The sequence below is a fragment of the Enhydra lutris genome, unplaced genomic scaffold (genome assembly GCF_002288905.1).
Source record: "Enhydra lutris kenyoni isolate GAN:26980312 unplaced genomic scaffold, ASM228890v2 scaffoldscaffold12, whole genome shotgun sequence".
NCBI lineage: Eukaryota > Metazoa > Chordata > Mammalia > Carnivora > Mustelidae > Enhydra > Enhydra lutris.
In genome coordinates, this window is record NW_019154096.1 from 30,377,064 (window position 1) to 30,402,907 (window position 25,844).

The following is a 25,844-nucleotide window of genomic DNA, read 5'->3' on the forward strand; positions in this document are numbered from 1 at the left end:
CACCGCGGAGCAGACAGCCCCAGCCCGGGATGACTGCTCCCTCAGCCCCTCTCCAACAGGCAATGAAAGCAAGACCCACTTTGAAAATTCTCCCCCATCATGCAAACTGACATAGGCATGCTTTTCAAAAACCCACAGCCAATCTGTTGATCATTACTTATTTACAAAGGCCTTCGGGCAGAAAGTCCTGTAAAAACCATGCTTGATACGGTATACACTAGCTTTTTCTGCTTGTGGAAAAAAAGTCCCCCCAAGGCTACCTCAAACCATCACTTTCTATTGCACATAAAATGTAGCGCGTAACACTAAAGTATTTAATATATATGGTATAATATATCTACAGGAAAGGCATTTGTGTAGAAGTATGTTACCCTGGATTTGGTAATTTGATGTTTTGCTGAAGGCTACGACTTAAAAAAGCTTCCACCTCGTACAGAAGACCTGTCATCTTGGTACCCAAGAGCCAACAGAATAAAGAAGTACCCTTAAGCAGCAAAACTTTGACACAGCTTTGAAGCATATGAAAACAGTATAACGCCTCAGAATTATTATTACTCAAGATCAAAGAAATGAGCCATACTTTACATAGCAAACAGGGACAGGGAATTTGGCTCCAAAGGTTTTAGATTTTTCAGACTTCTCTTTATTTATTTATTTGCTTCTCTCTAAATTTAGGCAAAAGAAAGCGCCTGGGCTTTCCTCTACTTTAAATGGGTAAAACTATTAGCATTAGATAAGGCGATTACCTAAAGGTGAGGAAATAGGAAATGAATGTTAGCATGACAACTGGCATCATAAAAATGAGAAGCTTGGCAGTTGGTGCATTTTATTCCTCCTCATAAACTGTAAACAAGCATGTAAATCAGCAACACCCCAGCAAGACTGAGCAAAGGGGCAGGCAGAGGGCTGTTCAGGAAACATCTCACAGGAAGAGATGATCCTAACGGAAAAGGACAGGGGGCGGGGGGGGGGGGGGGTCCTCCTGGAGCCTGTGTCCTCGACAGCAGGGAGAAGGACGGCCCCATCTGCGACCTAGAAGGGTGGCCATAGAGATGCAAATGTGGGGAAACAGGGAAGAGCGGCAGGGGTGGGGGGAGCGGGGGGGGGGGGGGGGAGAATGGACATAATTTAATGCCGGTAATCAAAGGGAGGGGAGCAGCCAATGTCAAAAGAGAGAGAGAAAGAGAGAGAGAAGAGACGAGAAGAAGAAAGAAGCATCAAGCATCAAGATGGCAGGTGCTTCCATGGCAGTAATGATTTAGGGATCACTCCCGTTTCATCACGGAGGTGCTAGAGAGTTAGGATGTTAGAGGAAATAAGCACTGGGATTGGCAGGTGAATCAAAAACAACCAGGGGATATGAAAGATAAAGAGGCCCAGAAGAGAAACCTGCAGAACTCTGTTGAAACTTGGTTTCATTTGCTATTTCCAAGAGGAAGCCACCATCAAGAAAGAAGGAAAGAAAGAAAGAAAGAAAGAAAGAACGAAGGAAGGAAGGGAGGGAGGGAGGGAGAAAAGAGAGGGAAAAAGGAAGGGATGGAGGGAGGAGGGAGGAAAGGAAGGAAGGGAGGTAGGGGAGAGAGGGAGAGAGAAAGACTACACACACGCTCTATTTCATAATTAATATTGCTTTTAGCCTGAGCAGAACTGGATTACTTTTGAACTTTGCTTGGGCAAGTCCACAGATTATTAGACCTTTTTATGAGTCAAAATCAATTAACAGAAATTTTATTTCAATCGACAGGATAAAAGGAAGGTAATCTTCAGGTTCATTTTTGATTGTGATGATACATCTCACATATGGCCTTAAGTACAGAAAACAGTCCTCGAAGGGACTCCAGCAGAAAGAGACTCGCCGGAGGCAAACTAACCACACGCATCCCTCTGATTGGTTGCCGGCGTCATTAGTGCCACTGCTGTTTAGGAACTACACATAGACAGGACATGGTGACAGCTAAGACTTTAAAGCCTATGTATTTTTCAAACAGCTTTTCAAACTGTTTTTCATGACAGAATTTTTTCAGCTCTATCATTAACTGCTGACAAGCTGACAGAATAAATACTCCAGCCTTTAAGAAGCCACCTAACGATGGGTCCCCTCCCCCGTCTCGTGCTTGCCGTGCTGGGGGAGGGGAGGCTCTGGGCCTGGGTGGGGTGGGGAGGGGGCCCAGAGGGGCGGCGAGGAGCCGGAAGGGTGCCCCGTGTGGCCCCTCCTCTTACCTCATCAGCTTGGGCGAGGAGCTCGGTGAGTTCCGCATGCCTCCGTTCCGCTGCTTTTTTTTGGGGGACAGTGTTGATGGCTGCTCATCTTCAACTGGAAAGACAGGCAGCTCATGAGATTATGAACAGTTTGAGGGTAGACTGAGAGATACAGGCAAGATATCAAAGGACACACACTCACGGCTCAGTCACTCACTAGGAACTCATGGCTGGCTTTTAGGACCCAGTGACAAAGACCAAATGTGTTAGTCAAAGAGGCCGGCTTAGAAAAGGTGAAATGATCACCTCTTAGCACTCCAGCTTTTGAACATGCACTTGAAACAGACTACACCAGTTTGTAAGCGCCCTGCCGTAAGAGAGAGAAGAAATCATGATTTATCTGTATATAGACAATATACATATATATGTATGTATGTATATATATATATATATATATATATATATATGGAAACGCTCAATCATTATTCTTAGAGTTAATTGTAGTTACTTTGCTAAGGAATAGAATGGGTTTTTCCAAAACCACAATCAGAGATAAAGTTGTATGGGAAGCGGCAGCAGAAGAGCAGCTGATCGTACAAATGAACCAACTTAGCAGGTGCCTAATCCGTGCACGCCAGAGGAAGAGCCTTGGAGAGGGGCAAGGATCTGAGGCCTTGACAGCCAATGTTTCAATCGGGGAAGACTGGGAACATTGGTGCCTGCTGGCTCAAGGATCCCCAGCCAATCCCAGCTCTGTCCCTGCAGCTCCCTAGAGGGAGAGCGTGTGGGAGCGTGCACATGGGATCCCTTCACCACTCATTAAGACTGGGCTGTGAGGCTGGAGAACCAGGCTGGAGAAGAGCACCCAAATAAAAGGAGGAGGTTGCCACTGAGTGATATCTCTGATGATGTGGTTGGGGGGTGGGGCAGAGAGGGAGGGCAGCAGAGGGCGTTGGAAACCAAAGGCTGTTTTCCAAATGTCTAAACCACACAGATCGCTAAGCAATGTGAAGGTTGGCTCACAAACAACACAGCACACTCTACTGCTTTTGCCCAAAGACACCCACTAATAAGCTTTATAGATGTATTAGCTCGCATCATGCTTCTTTTTAAGAGAGCGGCTGATAATTAGCAGATGCGCACCCAGCCTGTCACCCAAGGGCATCAGCGGCAAAATTCTAGCCCCCCTCTCCCCACCCCCACCCTCACAAATTCAGGCTAAAGCTGTAATGTCAAGAAGGAAAAATAGAGGGTCCTTGGATTCTTAGAGTTGACTGCAACACAGACTGGGAGGAAGCACCCTTGAAACCCGGAAAGCCGGCAGTAACCTTAAAGCTAAGAAGAGAAGTATTAGCAGAGGTGACATCAAAAGAAGTTTGACATATGTTAATGGTGTAAGTCTTAGGTGGGGCGCGGGGGGTGGTGGGGTGGAATGCCATCTCTGCTACATGACATTGCCCGGGAAGACCCATATCGGGGCATGCATTATATGGTACTTCCCTGAAAACCCTAAGTAAATTTAGTATATTACAATACATGGTTCCAAGGGATTCTAATAATCTAACTATATCCCAAAGCTGCTTCAAAGTACGCCACTTGGTACATTCCCCTATTCCATTCTTAGTCTGGGGTTGACTATATTCTGGCTGACACATGGAAAGGGAACAAGAAAGCAGTTTGAGGTGAGAGCGATTCCAGAAGCAATGAAGGCAAGAAAGCACCTACAAATGCCCACAGCCCACTCACTCTACCAGCTGTTCCCCCGCCCCGTCCCGTCCCCGCTGAGGCCCAGGCTCGGGCTGCGACCCTATCAGTCACTTAGGGCTCCAGGCAGGAACTGTGTGGCTGGGAGGATATCGCATCTTATCAGAAATGAGTATCCACAGCAAATCACACAGAGACTAAACAGCACTTAAAAGATTAAAGGAAATAAATACAAGCCACATAAATGGTATTGAAAAAAATCACTTAGAGTTGACACACATCTCTCGGCAAGCAAACAGGCACTCTGAGCTTGACCTGAATTCATCTTCCTTTCCCAGGATAGAGGGCCAGCCATCCCAAGTTAATAAGGGGGTAGAAAGGCAGTGAGTGACAGAGAAAGGGAGAGAAAGACCGAGAAAGAGGAGAGAAAGGGAGATAGGGAGAGAGGTGTGTGTATAAGTATACTTTTGCATTTTCCCCACGTAAGGATGGGGTAGAAAGCCTTACATCGATTGCACCCATAATACAAGTTCAGCTTTTAATATGGACCCCTTGCAATTGCTGTATTGTGTTCAGGGTGACCTAGACTAGTTGAGTCACATGACAGACTAGATAATGTGTGTGCATGTGAGTGGGTCTAGCTGGGGTGAAAGTCCTCTTTCTATCATACAGGCCTTCTTCTCTATCATACAGGTCTTCTTATGGTTAGCGTGACACACCCAGAAAGGTCTTTCACCCAACCTATGTTACTGTTTATTCAAGGCCACCAGATGTTGCCATGGTTTTGTCTAACTTATTCAGTGGGTCCATTTCAGTAAGGTCCTGAACAGAAGTCCCATTCATTGGCAGTTCTGTTGGATTCTTTTGCTTAACTATTGTCCCCCATTTGCACTGGACCTATAATAAATAAGCCTCTTTGGTTAAGTGCCCATGATCCTCGCACCTTGTCCCTGTTTGTTTACCTGCGGTGATATTCACATAGAAGACTTGTAAGTTAATACCTGTTACCCAGCTCCAGAGAGACACTTTGTTCTAGTGCTAAAGTTATGCCTCCTTCTATGCAAGGAATCTATTTATTTTCATTGCAATTCAGAAAGATCGTCCATCATAATCATACTGCATTTAAACCGGGATTTGTTCTCTTAAATGAAACTCATGTTCAAAGGTTTCCTTCTGCACTCACAGGCCTAGAAATGCAGATCTGTTCCCTGAAGAAATGGCGGGGGGGGGGGTGTCTTCAGCTTAAATATATGAATGTTGTGTAATGGAGACCATTACATATGGCTTAGATCCCACAAGAGAAGCAGTGATAACTTCTTTCTCATAAGTAGGTTATAAACCATATTTAATTATTATCCTTTATATGGATTCTATCAATTTCTGCCTATTTTAAGAAAGCAGATCTAGAAAAACTCTTAGTTAAGCTATAAAATATAATTTTCATTTCGTGGCTTCTGTGACTACATGAAAGGAATAAAAACTAAATTAAAAGAGGGCCTGAAATTTACTTACTTTCATGAAAGACAAATGTATCGAAGTAATTGGTCACTACCTCATGCCAATGCACATTTATGGGCTCCTACTTAGCCTGCTTTTTGGCTAATTACCATACACCCCTGTCTCTGGCATTTTCACTCGCATCAGGCTGTGGAAGCAAGCGCACGAAGATACGATCTTTGAAAAGAACCTGACTTACCGGCTTCTTTAAAACACAAACAAGTTCAGGAATCCAATGTGGAATTTTTATAGGAGCTGAACTCCATCCAGTCTCCAAGTGCTCATAAAATTCAAGGGCTTGTTTTTGCACATCCCTAAGTATAACACTTAATGTGCTGTTGTAACTTCCCAGCGCTCACTTGTCTAATAGGCTCTGAATCTAACAGTTTTACAGTTGGGGAAGACTCAGTGCTAGAAAAATGTCAGGCAAGTCTAATGAGGCTTCAGATCCCTTGGTTTGCGCTAGAGTTTAATTTAAAGTTACAATGATGTTTTAACATGTTTGCTTATACTTCACTAAAGAGGATTCATTATTTCAATGACATAACCTCCAGACAATGTTCTGGGAATTGATTTAAGATGTGGTGGTAATTCCAACAGCCTTAATACAGAGTCGAACATCTGTAACAACATTTTACTCGACTTTTCATCGGCATTCTGTTTTCAAGCAAAAGCAAGGCAACATCCTCCAGAAACACTAGCCAGAGCTCTGGGCTTAGTTCAACATGATCATATATTTTACTGGATTTTTTTTTTTTTTTAAGATATCCCTTTCTTTATTGGTCTCGCCAGCTTGCAAACACCGTGTCTGGGTTACCAATGCCTCTTTGTAGGCCTTTCTAGTAAAATGGGGCAAGGATTCCAACTTTCAGCTTTTCCAGAGAGCCCAGCGTTGCCATGTGATGAGCCCGGCACTCAGGTCCAGCCTGGGGGCACACTCCCTCTTCTCCATTTCCTCCACAGGGTTTGGGGGGATGACGCCCTTTGACACTTAAAGGTGAATTTGTTGGCCAGAGTTAAAAGACAGTTCAAAGCAAATAACCTCGGAAATGCAATAAAAGGCAAACAACCCATAAACATGAGGCGACCGGCTATCTCCATTACGTTATGAATAGCCACATCTGGAGAAACCCACATCTGCACACACTTAGCAGGTCATTAGTAATGTCATATTCACACTGGAATCACTCAGAGTGAGCGGCATGCAAAGTTGGTTGAGCGCAAAGGCATCTAGCTAACAGGGCTTCCGAAGAACGTCTTGAGCAAGCTGCTAGACTGGAGGCCGGTTCGTTTTAATTGTTATTTCTTGTCTGCTATGTCTTTTCTCTTTGGGATTTTGCTGCCCAACAAGCTGAATGAATGCATGCTGAAATCGACAACAGTACATCTGTCTTCTTCAACCGAGCTCAGCATGTTAAGATAGAACGCTGAAGGGTGCGGTTATTTAAAAGAGAGACGGGCTCCCGAACTCCTTCACCTGGCTCGGCCACAAGCCGAGGACTGTGAGTTGTGTCCTTGAACTCAAATGGGTCTTTGGGATAGCGCGATCTGGCTGCAACCTTGACTGCCAAACAATAACGAGAAAAGAAAATGGAAATGAATCCTTTGTGAAATTTTTCATTAGGGAAGTTCCAAATGAGTTTTATCATCGAATAGAATTATAGCTTTACGAAAAGGGGAGTTTCTTCCTCGCAGCTCAACTGCAGTTTTCTTTTACCCTGATGGCTTCTTGAAATTCTTTTTGCTGTGTTTTTGTCATCAATGTCAGAAAGGATAATATGTCAGAAAATAATCTTGTTTGTGCAATAATTTCCCAAAACCTACAGAGTACCCTTCCCCCTGTGACATACATAGACACCGAAAACTCAGTTTAGCAGCAAGACCAGACCCGTTATTTCCTGAAGTCTGCTAAAATGCATCCTACTAAATAATCATTATATTCCGAGTCATCAGTCCTCACTGCGAAAGTTTCGTTTTCATCTCAAACAGCAGGCTGGGTCAGCTTGGTTGTGACGGCTGCCTCGCTTGTGTTAAAAGCCATGGGTTTGCCACTCCTAAGAAAAGAGGTAGAGCATCTCCTAGTATCATGAGTGATAAAAAAAGAAAAGCAGCTGTGTGTTGTACACATTTCAGAATGACAATCTTGTTTCACCAAAACTGAAGGTAAGGAGAGAGGGTCACGTTGTCAGCCCAGGGATGTAACAGTGTGCTTCCTATTTTCTCTGGGTTTGCCAGGCTTTGTCCCCCAGAAAAATCATGTAAGTCATGGTAATACAGTCTTTTCCCAATATACAATTCACAACGGATAAGACTCCCTAGCTGACCCAACCTCTCTCTGATATGACGGAAACCCTGAGACTTTCACCAGGAAATCCAAGCTACCTAACTCTCAAGGTCTTAGAATGTAGCCACTAAAGAACACGCCCTGGATGGGAGCACAGAATGGCACCCGCTTTCCGGAGGGACGTCTCCTGTCTTGTCATCATAGACGACCAGAACCCCAGCTGCCTGTGACACAAACCAGATGGATGAGAAGATGCAGATGTTTCCAGAAGCAATGAAGGAAAACAACAACAAGACCAACACATGCCAGATAAATAACCCACACTGTGAGTTTGCTTTGGTAATTGCTAGAAAGGAACACCTGGCTATTGGTTCACAATGAATCCCAGAAGTGGGGCATGTCTTGTGCCCATCAGTGGGTTTATGTGCCCATCAGTGGGTTTGAGCAGAGGAGGAGGCTAGGACATGGTAAAGCAGGCACTGGAGCTAAGTTCTACGCCTAGGGGGTCATGAGCAGCTCAGTATCAGAACATGGGGGAGTTGAAGTGTGTGATATTCTTGAGATGAGAGCTTCTGGTCTGAAAACCTTGGGATAACAGATATCCCCCAGCAGATCGGTGAACACTTTGCAGTATTATTGATAAGACCAATCAATAAGCCTATTTTTTGAAAGATCACGGAGAATATGAATACACAGATGATGAAAAGAGGAAGGATGTGGTCTCTCAAAAATGATGCCAACAATAATAACATGGCCAACACAGAGCGTATGTAACTGTCTACAACTGAACGATCACTTTATCCTTTACATTATCAGGCAGGATAATTTCACAACTTCTAGCTGAGAAATAGGAAATACGTTTATTTGGAAAACCTAGAGGATGTGGGTTGAAAATAACATTAGCCTGCCATTACGTAACATGAGGATGGAAAGTTTCTGTACGCGGCCCTGTGGACCTGAGCCCGGGCTCAGGGGCAACTGTCCCCAGGGAGGCTGGCAGGGCAGGGAGGGAAGGTATGTTGCAGCTTTTTAATTTCTGGCTTTTGTAGAGCTAATCGGAGAAAGGGGAGGGAGACTTTAAGGAACAATAGGTTATGTAGAAGTTAATCACAGGGTGTATTTCTGGCTCTATTCACTGCCTGGGAAACCTGAATTGTGTAAGTTTGAGTCCATCAACACAGAGTAATGAAAGAATTCAGCTTCTACATGGGAGAGAGGAAAAAATACTACATAAATATACTAACAGAACCCACATGACCTGGATAGCAATGTTCCCTATGGAAACACTACAGGCCTAATGGATCCTCTGAAAGCAAACAGGGCGGATTAGATGTTACCTACGGAAACCATGCTCCCCCCTCCCATCTCAAACCATAAGCTTACGTTCTATATGCACCCTGGTAGGAGTCCAACATTCATCAAGGTCCCCTGTATCTAGAATCTCAGCTCATATATCTTCACTAAAAACCTGACCTGCTATAATAACTTGCCCAATGCTCTACTCGGTACTGGGTAGAAAATTCCTTTTGGAGATCTGGTTGCCTTTGGCTCTTTTTTTTTTTTTTTTTTTTTCTTGGAACAGATTGTTTCTATCATCTCAAGGGCAAAGAAAAGTCTCAAGCGAAGACTAGATATTAGCTTCTCAGAGATGAGACATAAAGATAAACAATGGAATTCTAAGAACAAATACACAACTAACATGAGAAATGCAAGAATTTCCTTGAATTATTGCTATGGAGTTTGGAGATTGGGAAAGCAGTAGAAGATGGAAGATAACTTTTACTTTGAATCAAACTGGGGGGAAAAAAGCACAGGAGTCTCACGAAGCACCCCTTCTCAACTTTCCTTTCCTTCTCTCCCTGTTCTTTACTCTGACACCAATGAGATGCTAATGACTTTGAAGCCAAAAAGTATATGTAGCAGACTCCTTTCTGTAGTTCTGGCATGTGCAGAACCTGTTTGTGGGGGACGGGTTTCAGAATAGGGATGAGCTTGCAAAACTCCTGGCACCAGGAGATGCTTTCTTTCTTCTTCTATTTCCCAAGATCATAGTCTGGAACATGCTTTTGTATAACTCCATAAGGTAAAACTGTCTTTACATTTTTAAATGGTTGGGTGAAAAAAATCTAAGAAGAAGAATATTTCATAACACACAAAAATGATAGGAAACTCAAATTGCAATGGCTATAAATAAAGTTTTATTGGAACATGGCCACAGTTGTTCATTTACCTACTGTCTATGGCTGCTCTCAGTGCACAACAGAGTTGAGTAATTTCAATAAAGACCCAGGGGGTCTGCAAAGCCTGAGGTATTTACTACCTGGCCCCTGATAGAGAAAGCTTGCTGACCTCCGCTCTCATTTATCTTCTCACATTTTCCTAGCCGTCCAGTTATCGAAAAGGACAATGTTCTTCCCCATCTACCAAGATGGCCAAACAACAAAAGAACACACATGGAGCCCACATCAAGTGCACAGATCTGGGAAAGCTGGGAGGGGCCGAGGTAGCTTAGTGATCCGACTATCCCTGCTATCCAACCTGCCAGGGGTCCGGCAGGTCCCCTGGCATTTGGGGAAACCAGTCAGGTGAGTTTCCCATCTTCCAACTCAAGCGATGTCCGATTTGTCTCCCGCGCACTTTGAGAATCAAGGCCAACCCCATCTACCAGGAGCAATTCCTGGAAGCTGTCAGTGTGCGCCGCAAGTCCACCCTGAGAGAGCCCGCACAAGACAGCAGATTAACCATTAGACTAGATATGTTGAAAATATACAGCTTCAACCTTTCCCCAGCTAGCTCAGAGCGATATATAGATGATTATTTCAACCGTCAGCTGCCGCACAGATTTAAACCTCTGCGCAATAACTCCTGGATTCATCTGCCCCTTGTCAAACTCGCACGGCTTTAGTTGGAGGATACATGGTGTGGCAGTTTCACTGTGAATCCAGAATGATCCAGACGGCTGCTGTCTCTTTGTTAACAGGAAGCCAAACTGATGAGTTTGTAATGCATTTCTTATCAAAGGTAGTCTCGGAAAGGAAAATGCGTCCCATCAGTTCGGTTAGAATTTCACATATAGTAGATTAGGGGCTTAATCAGAACATCTCTGTTATTTTCACGAGGAAATAGATAATTCTGCACCTACCCCATTAAAATCACTTTATGCTGATGAATTATGTATTTATAAATTTATAATTACCTTTGATTTTCCCCCTCCTTCAGTATACTTAATAAAAAAATCATCAGCGAGAGCCCAGAAAACAATGGCGCTTCGTAGATATGAGCATGCTAATATATTTTAAGTTAATGTCGATCTTTTTGAGCTGTGTGTCTGAAATGATCATAGCAAATACAGGGATTGTAATTTTTGACTCACATGTTTAACAAAGACAAAATAGACTGTAATAGAGTTTATGAAGCCTGTAAAAGAACTCTTCCTCTAATATGGTTTATGATCAAATAGATTTGGATTTACTGCTGGATAGATCAGGTCCCTCTAAAATGTACCAAGAATGCATGACTGTGCACTACCGAACACAGTTCCTGGCACGTGGAAAGTGCTGTCAATTTTTTGTTGTGCTTATCAGTATGGAAATGCCAGCATTAAAGTCACTATTTGTCCTGTCTTTATTTAAAATTCTGACATTTTATGCATCGTTTTTGGCTGTTTTTTTTTTCTTTTTTTTTTTGCATTTTGATTTTTAAAAATTTTTCATGAAACTCTCCCTTGACTCCTGAGGTTTTTAGTGTCCCCTTAAATGTGGAGCCCAAGGCAAGTGCCTCACTCTCCTTACTCAAGCCCTGGCCATGCCCTGCCCATTTCTCCAGAGTGTTTTCAAGAACCTGCTGGTTCTGCCACCCTGCCTGTCATTACAGAGACGTTAGCTTAGTTTGCGTCTGCATGTGTGTTTACACACTCCCTTGTTCAAAAGTGGGCAAAGCAAATATAAAACAAGAGTTATTCTTTTGATCATTTCATGCTGTTTGCATGAGATTGTTAAGGAAGACCCTTGCAAGGAAGGTTTCCTTGTGGATTTACAAATTGTCAGACAACCAAAGGAGTGGAGAAAAGATCGTGCTGCCTCAGGAATCTGAGATTTGCCACCTGCCTGGGGTGAGAAACAGAACAGAGAGAAGGGGTCAGGTCTCTCATGGACTTAATTTCACACTTCACATCAAATTCTCCTGGTTAACTGGTTAACACAATGTTGATTTACATTTTCACTTTGGGGTAAAAGTTTTTATTTGCTTATATGTTTTGATTCAGATGTTACCTTCCTTCTCTTTTTGTTTTTCCTCCCCTGAAATAGCTTCAAGCAAATATGACTGGCAGCAAATGTCCACATTTCATTTCCATTTTCACGTTACTGTTTACATCTTAAAAATTAATGTTTGCTGCAATAATTCTATTTGAAGACCAACCTACTGTCTAACTGTGGGTACGTAAAATTGTTTTCTAAACCATAAGATGTTATGTAGGTGAGGACCATCATTATTATTAATATCATTAATATTACTTGTTCATCCATAAATACCATATCTTCCATTGAGCCGGTTCTGTCAAGAGCCACCTAGAATTCTAATATGTATTCCAGATGGTTGCACTGATATTTTCTCTGAAACTCAGATAAAGGTAAAATGCATGGGTTTTTAGTGCAAGCTAGGTACACTCCGTGGCGCGATGAAGAATGTTCTGCCAGTACACTTTAGAAATACTGTATGTTTTTAACCTTGGGAGGTAAGGACCAGTCTGGATTGTGATTTTACACTAAACACAGCATTTAGTATATTTCTTAAGGCCATAGTCACCTTCTAAAGATGCTCTTGAACTATAAAATCATTATCTGCATTCTACTATAATTTATCCTCAGACATATCCTGTGCAACATTTTAAAAATGCTAGTGCATGGTAGGCCCCTTTCTGGTCAACACAGACAACAAGGTATATAAGGCAGGAGGAAAGTTGGCAGGGTTTTAAAGATATTCTGGTCTCATTCTCTTTGGGCTCAAGGCTGCACTAATATGCAGACCCAGAGCCAGGGCCTAGGGCTGCCGACTTCTAATCCAGACCAATTGCGGTCAGACTTCTGGTCATCGGAGTAGCAAAAGAATACAAGTTTCTAGTCAGGCCACCTGCCTAAGTCCCCCCCACCACCCCTGACCTTCACTAGAGCTCTGATCTCAGACAATTTACTCAACACCTCAATGTCACAAGATCTGCTGTTATCCCTGTTGGACACATGTGGACAGCGGGATGTGGGGATGCTGGGGGGCTAAAAGAGATAATCAGGGGCCACATGCTGACAGCCTGAGGACCAAATACGGCCCCGACATGCTCTGCTTGGCACCATTCTGCTCCTCTATGGGATTTTTGGGTATAGGGCAATCTTTAAGTCTGAAGCTTGTCCATAAAAATACGCATTACTAACTTCTGTTTGAAAAATCTTGCAGAAGACTGGCCTTCTGTTTCAGGAGGGTAAAGTGTCTCACAGGGCATGAGCTCACCAGCTGGTCAAACCCCCTGGTGCTGCCTGCTCTACCCCAGCTACAGGGCAGGCATCCCTAGTTTCCATCTCTGGCCCTGGCTCCAACGATAATCAGGTGTGCCATCCCAGAGAGAAGGATTGTGAGGTAAAGGATGTCTCTCCCCTTAAGTCAACTCATGTTGTGGGTGTAAGACTAACAACTAACATAGACCTTGCAGCTACACTGCTAGGTCCAAACCCAGGTATTGGCAACTTTACCGAGCCTCAGTTTTCTCACCTGTAAAATGGGAATATCCAAAGTACTTTCCCCATAGGGTTGTTTTGAGAAGGGACTGAAAAACCAAGAAGTGTTTAAAAGAATTCCTGGCACGCTTAGGGTAAATATTATCCATCATTATTGACTTGGCTTTGAGTAATCGACGTAATTAGAGCTCTTGGTCATTGGGTCCTTCTCCACAAAGACACTCTGCTCTTTTGACTTGGTTCTGCTCAGATGGGTTCTTGCTCTCTCCTCTTCCTGGAGCAACTGATTCTGTGTCGTGTACTAGGATGGGTGAGATTCAATACCCATCCCCCTTCCTCTTCTTTGGTTTGGCTGCCACCTCTGTCCTAGATTTCATATGACCTCAGTGAACTGCTGAGGTCAAAATAATTAGGCTATGCTAAGTGTCATAAAGACAAAAAAAGCCAGAAAATATTTAAATAGGCCTCAACTGGAGAAGGCTGCGACCATTCAGAGCCATAACAAATGAAAGTCAGATGGAAGCGTGGAGAAATACCACTGTTCCCACTAAATTACATGAAACGCATGCTGACTGCGAGGGGCTCCTTCCCTTGAGTTTCTGGCAGGAGGTCATGGGATGGGGGCATGCCTGTGGGCATCAGTGAGGGTCAGGAGAGCCATGGGGAAGAGGGACAGTGACTCTTCCACTCTTCTTTCCCACATGTCATCTTTTCACCTACCTACTCTGTCCATCCTTCAAGAAATAGGTTAGCCTGCCTCCTCCAGGAAGACTTCTCAGGCAACTGTCATAAGACAGAATCCCTCCTTTCTTTACAAATCCCTTGGCATTTCTCATTTCACACCCCTCTGACATCTCCTTATTTTTTTGCATTATAATTTGTTTTCAATTTCAATATGTCCTACTCCCCAACTAGACTTATAAGCCTCTTTACTGTAGTTTACACATCTCTGAATCTCTCATAGTGCTAAGACCCTGGTAAGGTTCCTAAGAAATAGATCCTAGTTGCTGGAGAGGTGATGTTGTAGAGGGAAGAAGCACAAAGAGAAACCCAAGTTTGTCCCAGCCTGGATCAAAGGTGTGGCCTTGGAAAGACACTTCCCCTCCTAGAGGACTGGCATTCATTAAGTATAAGGGTCTTTTCAGCTCTGATTTGCAATGGTTCTGGGCTTAATGCTCTCTTCTGCTACTTGACAGATATCACAGGAACCAGCCACGACAGAAGGCCTCCTAAATCTCCAGCCACAAATTACGATCCAACACTTCCTACTCAACTAAACTCCAAAGTATTACAGAAAAAGAAAGCAGAATTCCTGATCCAAGAAGAGGGTAGCCTAGCTCAGTGGTTCTCAACCCTGCCTTCCAACAAAACAGACTGGAAAATTTCACAGAACACCAATGGCACAAGTCCCACCTCAGACCCTATTCAACAAAACTCATGAGAATGGGGGCTGGGGCTAGGTCAAGTCTAGCAGGGGAGACAACTGATTTTATACACACACACACACACACACACACACACACACACACATTTACGTGAAATAACAGTACAAAGATGTTGCCTGATAACGTCAGGTGAGGGATAAGAGAAATGCCTCTTAAAATGAGTGCTGGAAGATATAGGGTGGTCAGGAAAAAAAGTCAGACTTGAGACAAGGGTTGGGTGGACAGAGCTGTTAGCTTTGTTTAGCTACATGTCCTCTGAAACAAACACGGGGACTGGAACACTCCGGCCACAGAAGCCACGACACGGAAGCCACCCCACAGTGGCAGCACTGGGTGGGAAGGCGTGCTAGGTGGAGGGGACAGATTGGAAAAAGGTGAAGAGACGGGAAGGTACTAAGCCAGGGAACCGTAAGAAAATAAGTTGGGCTAAAGCAGGCAGTTTTATCCGAAGGCACAGTTGAGGGTATAAGGGACAGACAACATAAGGCTTTAAATTCCAAATAACAGAATTGTGAATACTAGATGCTAATCTGAATTTCCTAGAAGTTACTTTTTCTTCAGTTTAAATACTAAGATTCTGAGAGGGCAGCAGGTGGTCTGCATCTAGGCAGGGTCTATGGAAAGCCCCTTACTCAGCCTCCTTTCTTGCTGCCCACTTAAAAATGATAAGGATCCAAGATAAGATACACACGTGTGTGCATGAAACTAAACACGAGAAGGAGGCCCCTGGCAAGAGTCCAGTTCCCTTGAAGGTCTCATTTTTACTCTGGAGAGTAAAGTTACTTAGTATCTTAGAAAGGAGTCCTGTGAAACTCACAAGGCTGCTTCCCCAGAGCTGGGCCAGGTCGATCCGACCTTTACTCTGGGACAGTATCTCCCATCTTCAGCTATTCAAGAGGATCCTGTCCCATCTAAAAGGAACTGGGGAAAATCAACAGGGTTTTGACTTGAACAAAAATACTGATTGCAGTCAGTACAAAAAAACTGATCACAACAGTTTGAAAACATTTTCAACAAAACTAGAGCTTTCAAGGGGATGAATTGAGAAGGAAATGTTTCCCCCAATTCTCTACTCCTTGGTTTTACCTAACCAATAACATTTCAGCATTTTCTCTGTCAAAAGCATTGAAGGGAATAAAAGAAGAACGTACATAATGTTGTTTGGACCCTTGACCTGCACCCCTTCAACCAGGAGGCCAAAAAATTCTTGGGGCAACTGGCTGCCTCCCTTGGTGGAATGTGTGACTTTTGATCTCGGGGTTGTGAATTCAAGCCCCAGGTTGGGGCTTAAAAAAGCTCCAACTTTTTTTGATTGCTTAAAAAGAGAGCAAGAGGGGCGCCTGGGTGGCTCAGTGGGTTAAGCCTCTGCCTTCGGCTCAGGTCATGGTCTCGGGGTCCTGCGATCGAGCCCCGCATCGGGTTCTCTCTGCTCAGCAGGGAGCCTGCTTCCCCCTCTCTCTCTGCCTGCCTCTCTACTTGTGATCTCTCTCTGTCAAATAAATAAATAAAATCTTTAAAAAAAAAAAAAAGAGCAAGAAAATACTAGTTTTCCCAGATTAATGATTTCAAAATTTTAAAAAGGAAAACAAGAAAAATACTTGTACTCAAATTTTTTTGTAGTCTGATAGGTAGCACTTAATAATGAATACAATAAACCAAAAAAAAAAATGAGTTGTCCTGGGGTGTATTTTAATTCTTCCCTTATGTAACCCTAATAAATCCACTGTCTCCTACCCTCTCCTGTCTAGGAGGCACACCCCAACACCCTGTATAAAAAGAATAGTGTAGGTTAAAAAAAAGAAGAAAAAAAAAAGCGTAGTTTTGTCTTTCAAAAAAAAAGGGAAATAGGCTGCCTGTGGATGAGAGAACCAAAAAACTAGTTTTTCTTGTACATTTGTTGTTTTGCTTCAGTGACGCCCAAACTGATGAACAAAGTTTGTGTGGACAACTTTGTTTTTAAAAAAACAACAACAAAAAAAACCCCAAAAACAAAACAAAAAACAAACCTAAAAGCTTTGACCCTGATTTTCAGAAATTTAGTTGCAGCCCAAAAAGATAGCAACATTCTTTGGTTAACTCAGATTCTAAAGTAATTCTTGATGAAGGAGAACCATGTTAAAATTATTCTTATATAGCACACCAATCCAGTATCTAAGCCACCTTTACAAAAATATCCCTCATTATCCTGGTGTGGAACGAAGCCTAGGGAATTAATTTGTACAAATAAGTATTAACTAAAAATGGGGACTTGCCACATAATAATTAGATGGTGGAGGTAATCCAGTCTTAGGGGTAAGAATCTGACATAGAGCTGTTACCTTTTAAAAACATAATAACATTTATTGAACTAGGATTTGTTCCAAATGAGCATTAAATCATGCTAGTTGAATTTAAAGAGATCTTAGCAATGGGGAGGTGTTGCCTTAGTGGAGGTATAGCAATAAGCAAACACACAAACTTTTAGAAATTCATTCTGGAGAAATAAAGGAATATCTGGAAAAGAAAAAAGAAGTTTGTATGGGGGCTACCCAGACTACATGCAGGTAAAGGGTTTCATTTCTAGAAAAGCAGCGCCACCTGCTGGTCGACTAGCCTTTCGAACCCCGCTGTGGTTTGCCGGCCATCTATCTTGTAATCTATGCATAAAATACAGCAGTATTTCTCAGCTGCTGTTATACATAAGAATTTTATTACCAGTCGGCAGATTTCTAACACACTGGTTGCAGTTTAATAATCCTCTATTACCTGAAGTATGGGTTATATAAAAACCTAGAATGTTAATTGTTGACAAACCAATTCTAATATGTAAAGCACTGTAAGTCACCCAGTAAATATCCAAATAAATCGAAAGGGATAGCTCTTTTCCCTCTAACAACGTGTTATTAAACAACACAACTTGATCACTTACATAAAAATAATGTTCATGCATTTGGATGTACTAAGAAATCGGGGAAATGCATTATAATCTTACTAACTGAGAGCTTTTCCTTCATTTACAATTTAGAGGAAAATATTTTTGCTGTGAATATTTTTTTTCCTTCCTTTAAAAAATGGACCTAAACCCGGGTGTCATTTAGGAAATTTTCTCATATAACAAAACCTGAGTTATAAATAACTAAGATTACATCTATAAAACGCTATATTTTTAAAATGGCAATAGAGAAGTCATGGAGAGTATAAGTCACTGATACAGTGAGTGGAGAAACACTACCTGTCATTTTTCAGAAAAAGATCACACAAACGCGATAGCAAAGGAACACAATAAAAGGAAGAAACAGGAATGTGATAGGTGACTCTGATTATATCTGCAAAGGAAACTGTGATATAAATTAACACCCAAGCACCCACAAAAGGCATATTGTATGTAGCTTCCTTGCCAGTGATCGTTACTTAGCAGCAAAGACTGGTGATTTTGTAAGAATAGACACAGTGTAGGCTGTGAAATCTGGTGGTGATAACTAATGACCACACAACTTACAACTCTGATTTGATCTCTAACAACAACAAAAAAATAATAAAAAATTTTAAAAAATTAAAAAGTACTCTGTAGGATAGATGTATACAATAGGGGCCGTATTTTTCACTTGAAACAAATAAACCCCACATGGGATCAAAGGGCCCCAGCAAATGAAAAATGACGGTTTCTATGGTGCCCTGATTTGATCTCAAGCAAAACTACCATGCTGATAACATTCCAGAGCTTAAGAGGAAGGCAGAGCATGGGTAAAGGATTTGGGCCCCATTTGGCCCCAATTCTCACACTAATCTCACTAATGAGAAAATCAACAAGAAGCAGAGCCCGACTATTTATAAAGCAATTTAGGAAAGATGATGAGGTGACGTCTCAACACCAACCAGACCTCAAAGATGGGTTGAGATCAAGATCATCATCAAGAAAAGAAATTCCGATAGAATTTGAAAGGAAAGAAATGTCATCTCTCCCCACCATCTGTTCCCCTCTTGTTTGCTTTCCAGCATTCCTCCCATCTTCCAAGAATGCACTGTCCAGGTCCATGGTAGGGATGGAAAAGTCATAAGGCAGTTTCAATAAGATGAGGAATGATGAGATCAAAGTCAAAGATGGTCTATGAGATAGGTCCCCTTATTACCTCCATTTTACAGATGGGAAAACTAAGGGATAGAAAAGTCCAGAAACCTGACCAAAGTCCCACAGTAGTAAGGGTTGTTTGCTTAGATGAGATAAGAATAATAAAGACTCCTACATGTGCAAGCCATTAGTCTTATTATAGCAATTGGCACGCCCTGAGCATCCATTTGGTGAACATATCAAAACATGACTGCTCCAGGAATGATTTCCAAAGTTCCCAGAAAACATACAAATCCTCCTGCTTCCCTCCCTTTCCCGACTTTGAGGTTCCCTAGAATTCCAGGCTTTAATTGCCAAGGAGAATCACTTAGCTCACTGCACAGTGAGATGAATGGCTTGGGAATCCCCAACCAGATAGCTGAGAAAAGACAGGAGATGTCTACCTATTGGATAGTCAGCTTCATCTTCACTGAAGAAATCTGTGAAGGACTGGCCCCTCCAGCAACTAGTCCCTTGCAGAGGTCACATCCATCTCTCAAGACCTCCAGGCCACAAGACCTGAGCTCCTTTCTCTAGCCTGTCCGCATGCCTCGCAAGTTCCGTTCCGTATTTTTCACAGGGTCTTTCTTCTCTGCAGGTCATCAAACCTCCTTTTCCAGTAACACCTGTTTAGGGCTTTGGCTTTGAAGGCATCCTTGCTGGATGTGTTCTCCAAGTTGGACTTGTTACAGGCCGTGTGTGGAAATTTACTCATCTGCACTGAAGAAATGACCAGATCCACCTTGACAAAATGAAGAGAGCAATTCAAAGCCCCTCAAAGCTAAAAGAATGAATGCTTGGTGCATCCTGAGAGCTCTGTGAGCAATCTGGAAAGCTTTCTGTCCCCTCCTTGTCTCTAGCAGAATAAACAGAATGATGACACTCAGTAAGAAATCGCCATGAGACACACTCAGCCTGTGGACACCTGGAGGTGGGAAGAATTACCACCTGAGTGCTGTTGGATTCGACCTGCCTACCTTAAGTCAGAGTCGGTGATGCCCATAGTCATGAGTGGCCTGCAGTCTTTCTCCACAGCTGGGCGGGCTGACGTGGCCATGCACAAATGGTCCCAGCGCTCTCCAAACCAGGACCTCTCCTCATACTGTCCCTACCCGATGCCCTAGTATTTTTGTGCTGTCCTCATTCACAGGAAAATGATCAGGCTTATTAAAGGCAAATGTCACAAGTCCTTGGTTTTCTAGGACAAATGCCCTACATGTATATGTATCCTTCATGCGGTAGTAACCTTTTCTCTCCTCATCTGATACTTTGGTAGGATTTTGCCTACAGTGATTTAATTCTGTCTAGATCTTTTTAAATCTGGATCAGATTTAATTGCTTCTAGATCTTCTTTCCCAATATTTAACTTTCACAAAGAATATGGATTGTACCTGCTAGTTGATAATTTTCAAGAGCCATCAGTTATGCCCTTGATTTTCTAGCTACATTTCCCATTATTCTTCTTGTATCATATATATATATGATACGTGTATATATATGATACCTATATACATATATACGCACGCACGGGTGTGTGTACACATTGTTATAAGTTGTTCAGAGAGTTTTAGGAAACTTCACGGATCTGGGCAGTCCTGTTTCTGGCACACCATCTATTCTTTCAACTAATGGGTTGAGAATCCCTTCATTTATTCATTCTTTCACTCATCAAATATTTACTGAACTGGAATCCTTCAGCCCATTTCCTACTCAGGCATTCTTGCCAACACACGAAGCCCAGCCAAGGATGCCAGCATGCTGCATTTCTGACCTTGGAGGGAAGGAAGGCAACCCCTGTGTCCTTCTTTGGCTGAGTGCAATCCAACAGGCGCCAGCCCAGAAAACTGCCATTGGCCAAAGTGAAGATCACTTTAATGCAAGCAGTCAGCTGCACTCCCTGAAGAGGGCCCGCACTCTGGTCTACAGATGCCCTCCTATGCACTGCGGGTGCATCTTGTGTGGCTCCAACTCCAGGAAGCAGTCCTTCTCACTTCACTTCAAAGTCTCTCAGTGCAATGGACCAGCCCTAACGTAGATCTGCTCCAGAAGCTTCCACTTTGAGTTTGCACAGGGCATTCTCTAGGAAAATTTGGTTGTAGTTGGTCAAGGGAGAAGTCAAGGGAGTTTCTCTGTTGCTGTTACCCTTGTTTGCAGGAGGACAACGCCTTCTGTGGGTGACCAGGTGAAACGCTCCTGAGAAGAAATGCCTTGCGGTCTCCAGACTCTTCCCCCAATTTGTCTGAGCTGGACTTCAGAAGAAGGTCTCCCCAGAAGCTATGTCTAGAATAGCTTATCTAGAATAGCATGTCTAGAATCTCCCTCCAAACCGGGTACCGTCTAGCTACTTACAAAAAGGTGTCTTTAAAAGTCTCTGGGATTTTAAATGGGCGGGTAGGACAATGGCAGACTTGTTTCTGCACAAATAGTTTCCTCTTGGGCAAATGGCTGGCTGGGGAACCAGAACCCTTATAAGGAAATGTGGGGACGGAAGATTCCCTGATTATCTACGAAATTCAACATACTGGTTCGGGAGAGAGCCCCCGAAAGAGGAGAAACGACACACAGCCAAGTTGGTGGGCGCATCCCGCCTCATTCCACTTCCAGAAGTTGGCATTCTCAGCACACGTGCCCCAGCACTGTCCAGGAGCCCAGGACACTAGTGCTTTTCTATGCCATTTTAATGATCCTTTGGGGTCTATGGTGTGTACAAATCCTACAGCCACAGACGGCCAATGTACAGTCACAATGAACACCACGGTCTGGTGCACAGAGAAATAAAAAGGAAGAAAAAATTGTGCCGTGGTACTTAGACATGCCACGTGACCCCCTCAGCCTTTGTGTGGCAGTACTTCACAGGAAATGTGTTTTGTATTTCCACTGGAGTAGGATAAGTGGTTGGAAACTACAGTGGGTTTTCAGTGAATGGGATGTGAAGTACTTCATTATTTTTTTCCTCCATCAATGTAAGGAGACATGCTGTCTTCCTGAGAAAGACAGGAGGAGAAAGGTCTCCTTGCCAGACACGGGGATTTGAAAAATAATTTTCATGACAGAGCTGAAGCTACCACATGCAGCTTGAGCCAAGAACCTCGGGGCAGGTCCCCTGTCCCCGCCAGTGGCGCCCACGAGTTTCTGCAGCCCAGCCTGGGCCAACAGCATTCATGGCCCCAGCTGGGACCTGCCTGCCTCTGTCCCCGTCAACACACTCAAGACATGAGTCTTATTGGAAATGGGGAGGATGGCGAGGGAGGAAGAAGAAATGGGGGTTAGAAAAAGAAAATAGATGGAGGAGACCCCAAGACTGGGAATAATGGAAGCAGCCTGGTAGGTCTGCAGTCCCAGGGGAGGCTTTAACTTTCCCTCCAATTGAAGAAAACCCCACCAAGCACCAACAGGAATGACGGCGGCGGCTGGGTCAGCTGGGGAGAATTAAGCTCAAGAAATTGAACTAATGCAACTCAACTGCTTCAGAGCCATTAATTAAAACTTTCTTTAAAAAGATTTGAAATTCTCGGATCTGCATGTGGGTAATGTGCTTCCCCGGCAGAGTCCTGGCGGCTGTAGCTCACGCCTTCCTTCCCCAGACTTCTCAGAGCAGCTCCCTCCGCCTCCTCCCACCACAGCCTCTCCTCTGCAGGTCTTCCTGCAGAAGCGGGGGCGTCTCCCAGCGGCCTCACCAGGCCGTCCCCTTCTTCCACAACTGCCCCAGAAGACCTCCTAAAACAAAGCGTCTCTGGTCCCTTTCCTGACCAAACACCTCGAATGCATTCTGTCGTACTATAGATGAAGAACAAAACCCCTTCGGAGCTCCCCTCCCTGCCAACAGGTCTTAGGCTCCAGCCAAACAGGGGGAGTGACCAAGCGGTTCCACCTTGCAAGGATCTGAGTAACTCAACTAGCTCCATAGCCCATGGCACTATCCAGCGTGTTCTGGAATCCCAGCCCCAGCTGGCGACTTCGGCAGGACCCCAGGCAAGTTATCGAACCCTCTCCGTGCCTTAGTTGTCTCATCTGTAAATGGCACGGTTTACAGGTGCCGCCGTTTACAGCTGCCTCGACCGCAAGGAACTGTTCCTACTCAAAACGAAGATTAAATTCGTATTTGTAAAGGACATCGTGTCTGCAATGCGGAAAATGCTAAGTGTTAAATCTGACATAAACCCATGTATACAGGCGCGTGCGCGCACACACACCCCCTTGCTGTGTTGGCAGAACGCCTTGCGCGCACAGTAAGAGCAGACACTACCCCAAGTCTAGTCCACATGCGAATCGAAGTTAAGCACTGGCCACTTAAAACCACCACGTTAAACAGCCTCGGGTTCTGCGGGACGGAGGGCCGGTATAATAGCAGACCCGCCTGGAGAATGGGCCCTTTACTCAGCCCAAACCAAACACCAACCGCTCCGCAAAAAGGGAAAGGGATTTCTTGGCAAATCTTAGCGAGCCTCACCCTTCCCTCCTCACCTCTGCCTCTGATGTGTTCATAAGTTCCACATCCGGCCCCTTCTGAAAAGGGCTCCCATTAGGCTCCTCGCTTCTGGGCTTAAATAAGAGTCAAAGATCCCAAACTCGAAGATCCTTCCTCTGAGCGTGCTGGCAACTGTCCTGAAATTGTCGGCCTGGATGACAGACGTCCATCTCAGAGGAAGGAAGCATCTGAGGGAAGCGACGGGCACCATCCGAGGAGGGAGAATCCCCCCGCATGAACGAGACCGGGGGGACCGGCGCATCAAGCACTCATTTCCATCTGGATGGGACTTGAAGGCACGACACGGGGGAGCCCATGCTGCCTTGCCCCACAAGACTCTCGCGAGGGACTTTACACCATTATTGGGCTGATACTAATTTGAGATGATGCCCAATCACATCACAACAAATTAACCACAGACACGTGGTGGCAATCAACTCGGGGGGCTACCCTGAACACCGGCTGGGGGATTCCGTCTCCACGAGCTGCACGCTCCCACAGATGTTTCTAAAAGCCTCTTCCCAGAGGCCCATTTAGAGAGAAATTAAATGCAACTTTGACTTAATTAACGTTTTAAATGATAATGAATACAATGTAGATTCATAGGAGGCATTTACATTGTGTTGTAAAATTGATAAAAATCTAATAACTCTTTGTTAATAAGTTATGTCTCCCCAGACCCATAAAGCCTAAGGCACTGCAAACTCCAGACTGGGTCTAATCCAGGCTCCTGGTGCAGGTGGAGGAGGGAGGCAGAGATGGACTTGACATTTGCTCCAAGCCTGCTCTAATTCAAACCTCTGCTTGTTCATCAGTACTTTATTTCATACGGTAAAGGTCAGGATTTGGGCTCAAGGCAGCGCCTTGACAAGAGAGCTCAAGTGAAAGGCGGACTGGCCCTGGCATCTGTCGTCGGAGATAGCAGAGGAAAGGGGGAGATGGAGAGCTAACTGGCCACATCCGGCCTCCACCATGGAGGTAAGATGGGGAATCTGCTGCCCAGTGGTAGGAGCTGTCAGTCTGGGTATTGTGACAACCAGCCACCGTCCAGAGTAAAAATGCAAACATAAGTTCCATGTCACCTTGTAGAAGGACCTCGGCTTAGCCTACTTGTGGCATGCTGACGTCTTTTCTGGTTTGTCCTTGAAGAGCCGAGTCACTTATTAAAGTGTCATACACCTGGGAAGGGAGACGTCCACGTGACAGAGGCACACGCGAGGGACCCTTCCGTCTTTCCTCCTTCTGACCTTTCTACTTCTTGTCTCCTCTGTTTCAAGGGATTTCTTTTGAAAAGTTGGCTGCCTTTCACCCAGGTGGTGCCTCTTCATCTAAATGAGATGGATCTTCATATAGCATATTTACCGTAAACAATTCAAAAATACTTTTTTGCCGGGGGGAGGAGAGGGAACGGAACACAACGAGGTCCCCAAGTATAAGTCAGCTACATCACCTCAGCTGAAGAAAGCCGCTATTTATTATGAGAGAAAACCTTTGGAGATGGGCATTTCAAGGGGATTTTTTTTTTGAAGGAGATTTTGCCACACGTGACTTTGACCTTACAATGCTGATTTAACGAGCTGACCACTGTCTGAGCACATGGAAGTCATCTTTCCAGTCAACCCTTGCTAAATGTGCCTCCCACAGAATCGGGTGAGAGGCACTGGCTTCTGTAACCCTGCCTGCTACCAACAAAATTGCCCCAAGATGCCCTCCCAGGTCCATCGTTGGTCTCTCAGAACGATTACATGGCTGTCTGGCCCTCTTTGCCTTCCTGTTTTCAGATCCTACAATGAGGTGCGAATGGCCAACTTAGGGAACGCCGGCCAGGTATGGTGAAGAGCCGGAGTGGAATCTGAAGGCTGTTTGAGTATTTGCTGTCGTGGAAGGAGGAAAGGAGAGAAGGAGAGGGAGGAAGAGACAGAGAGACAGGTCATGACCAGCATGTGCAAGAAAAATGGGAAAAACTGCAGACCCAGAATGAAGGAATGGGTTTACCGAATGCATGGGAAACTATGATTACATCGATTTCAGTGGAGTTTCCTTCGGTTCTCCTTTTTCTATCTTTCTATCACTATGTTCGTGGTGGGAAGAGTCTTTGGTTTCAGGGCCCAGAAGTAAAGTAAACAAATACAATGCTGGGCGGGGGGGGGGGGGTAGACTTCAGGAAGTCACCCAAAACTACACATAAGAGGAATCAGATAATGATAGGCTGTTGATGTTTAAATACAGCTTATTAACTCAAATCCCTCTTGAATAGGCAGTGGAGACTGTCAGTATAGGGTGTGTCCTGCTGTAGACATTTTCCTAGAGCTATTTCCACCCCCCGACCTGGTATCTGATTTTATGTACTTCAAAATGCCATTAGTTCACTCGAGTGACTTTAGTTCTATTGACAATGTTAATTCTCTGCCCGTACAAACCAGAGGCTACTTGG

At 44.1% G+C, this 25,844-nt stretch overlaps 1 protein-coding gene across 17 annotated transcripts in view; it reads right to left on the minus strand.

Annotated features, from left to right (window-relative positions):
• Window positions 1–25,844, minus strand: part of LOC111144685 (potassium calcium-activated channel subfamily M alpha 1) — a 726,020-nt gene that overhangs the window by 92,687 nt on the left and 607,489 nt on the right. For all 17 annotated transcript variants that reach the window (XM_022499102.1, XM_022499098.1, XM_022499101.1 and 14 more), the window contains one exon: window positions 2,221–2,314. In XM_022499102.1, the coding sequence (XP_022354810.1) occupies window positions 2,221–2,314 (94 nt within the window). The remainder of the gene's footprint in view (window positions 1–2,220; window positions 2,315–25,844) is intronic.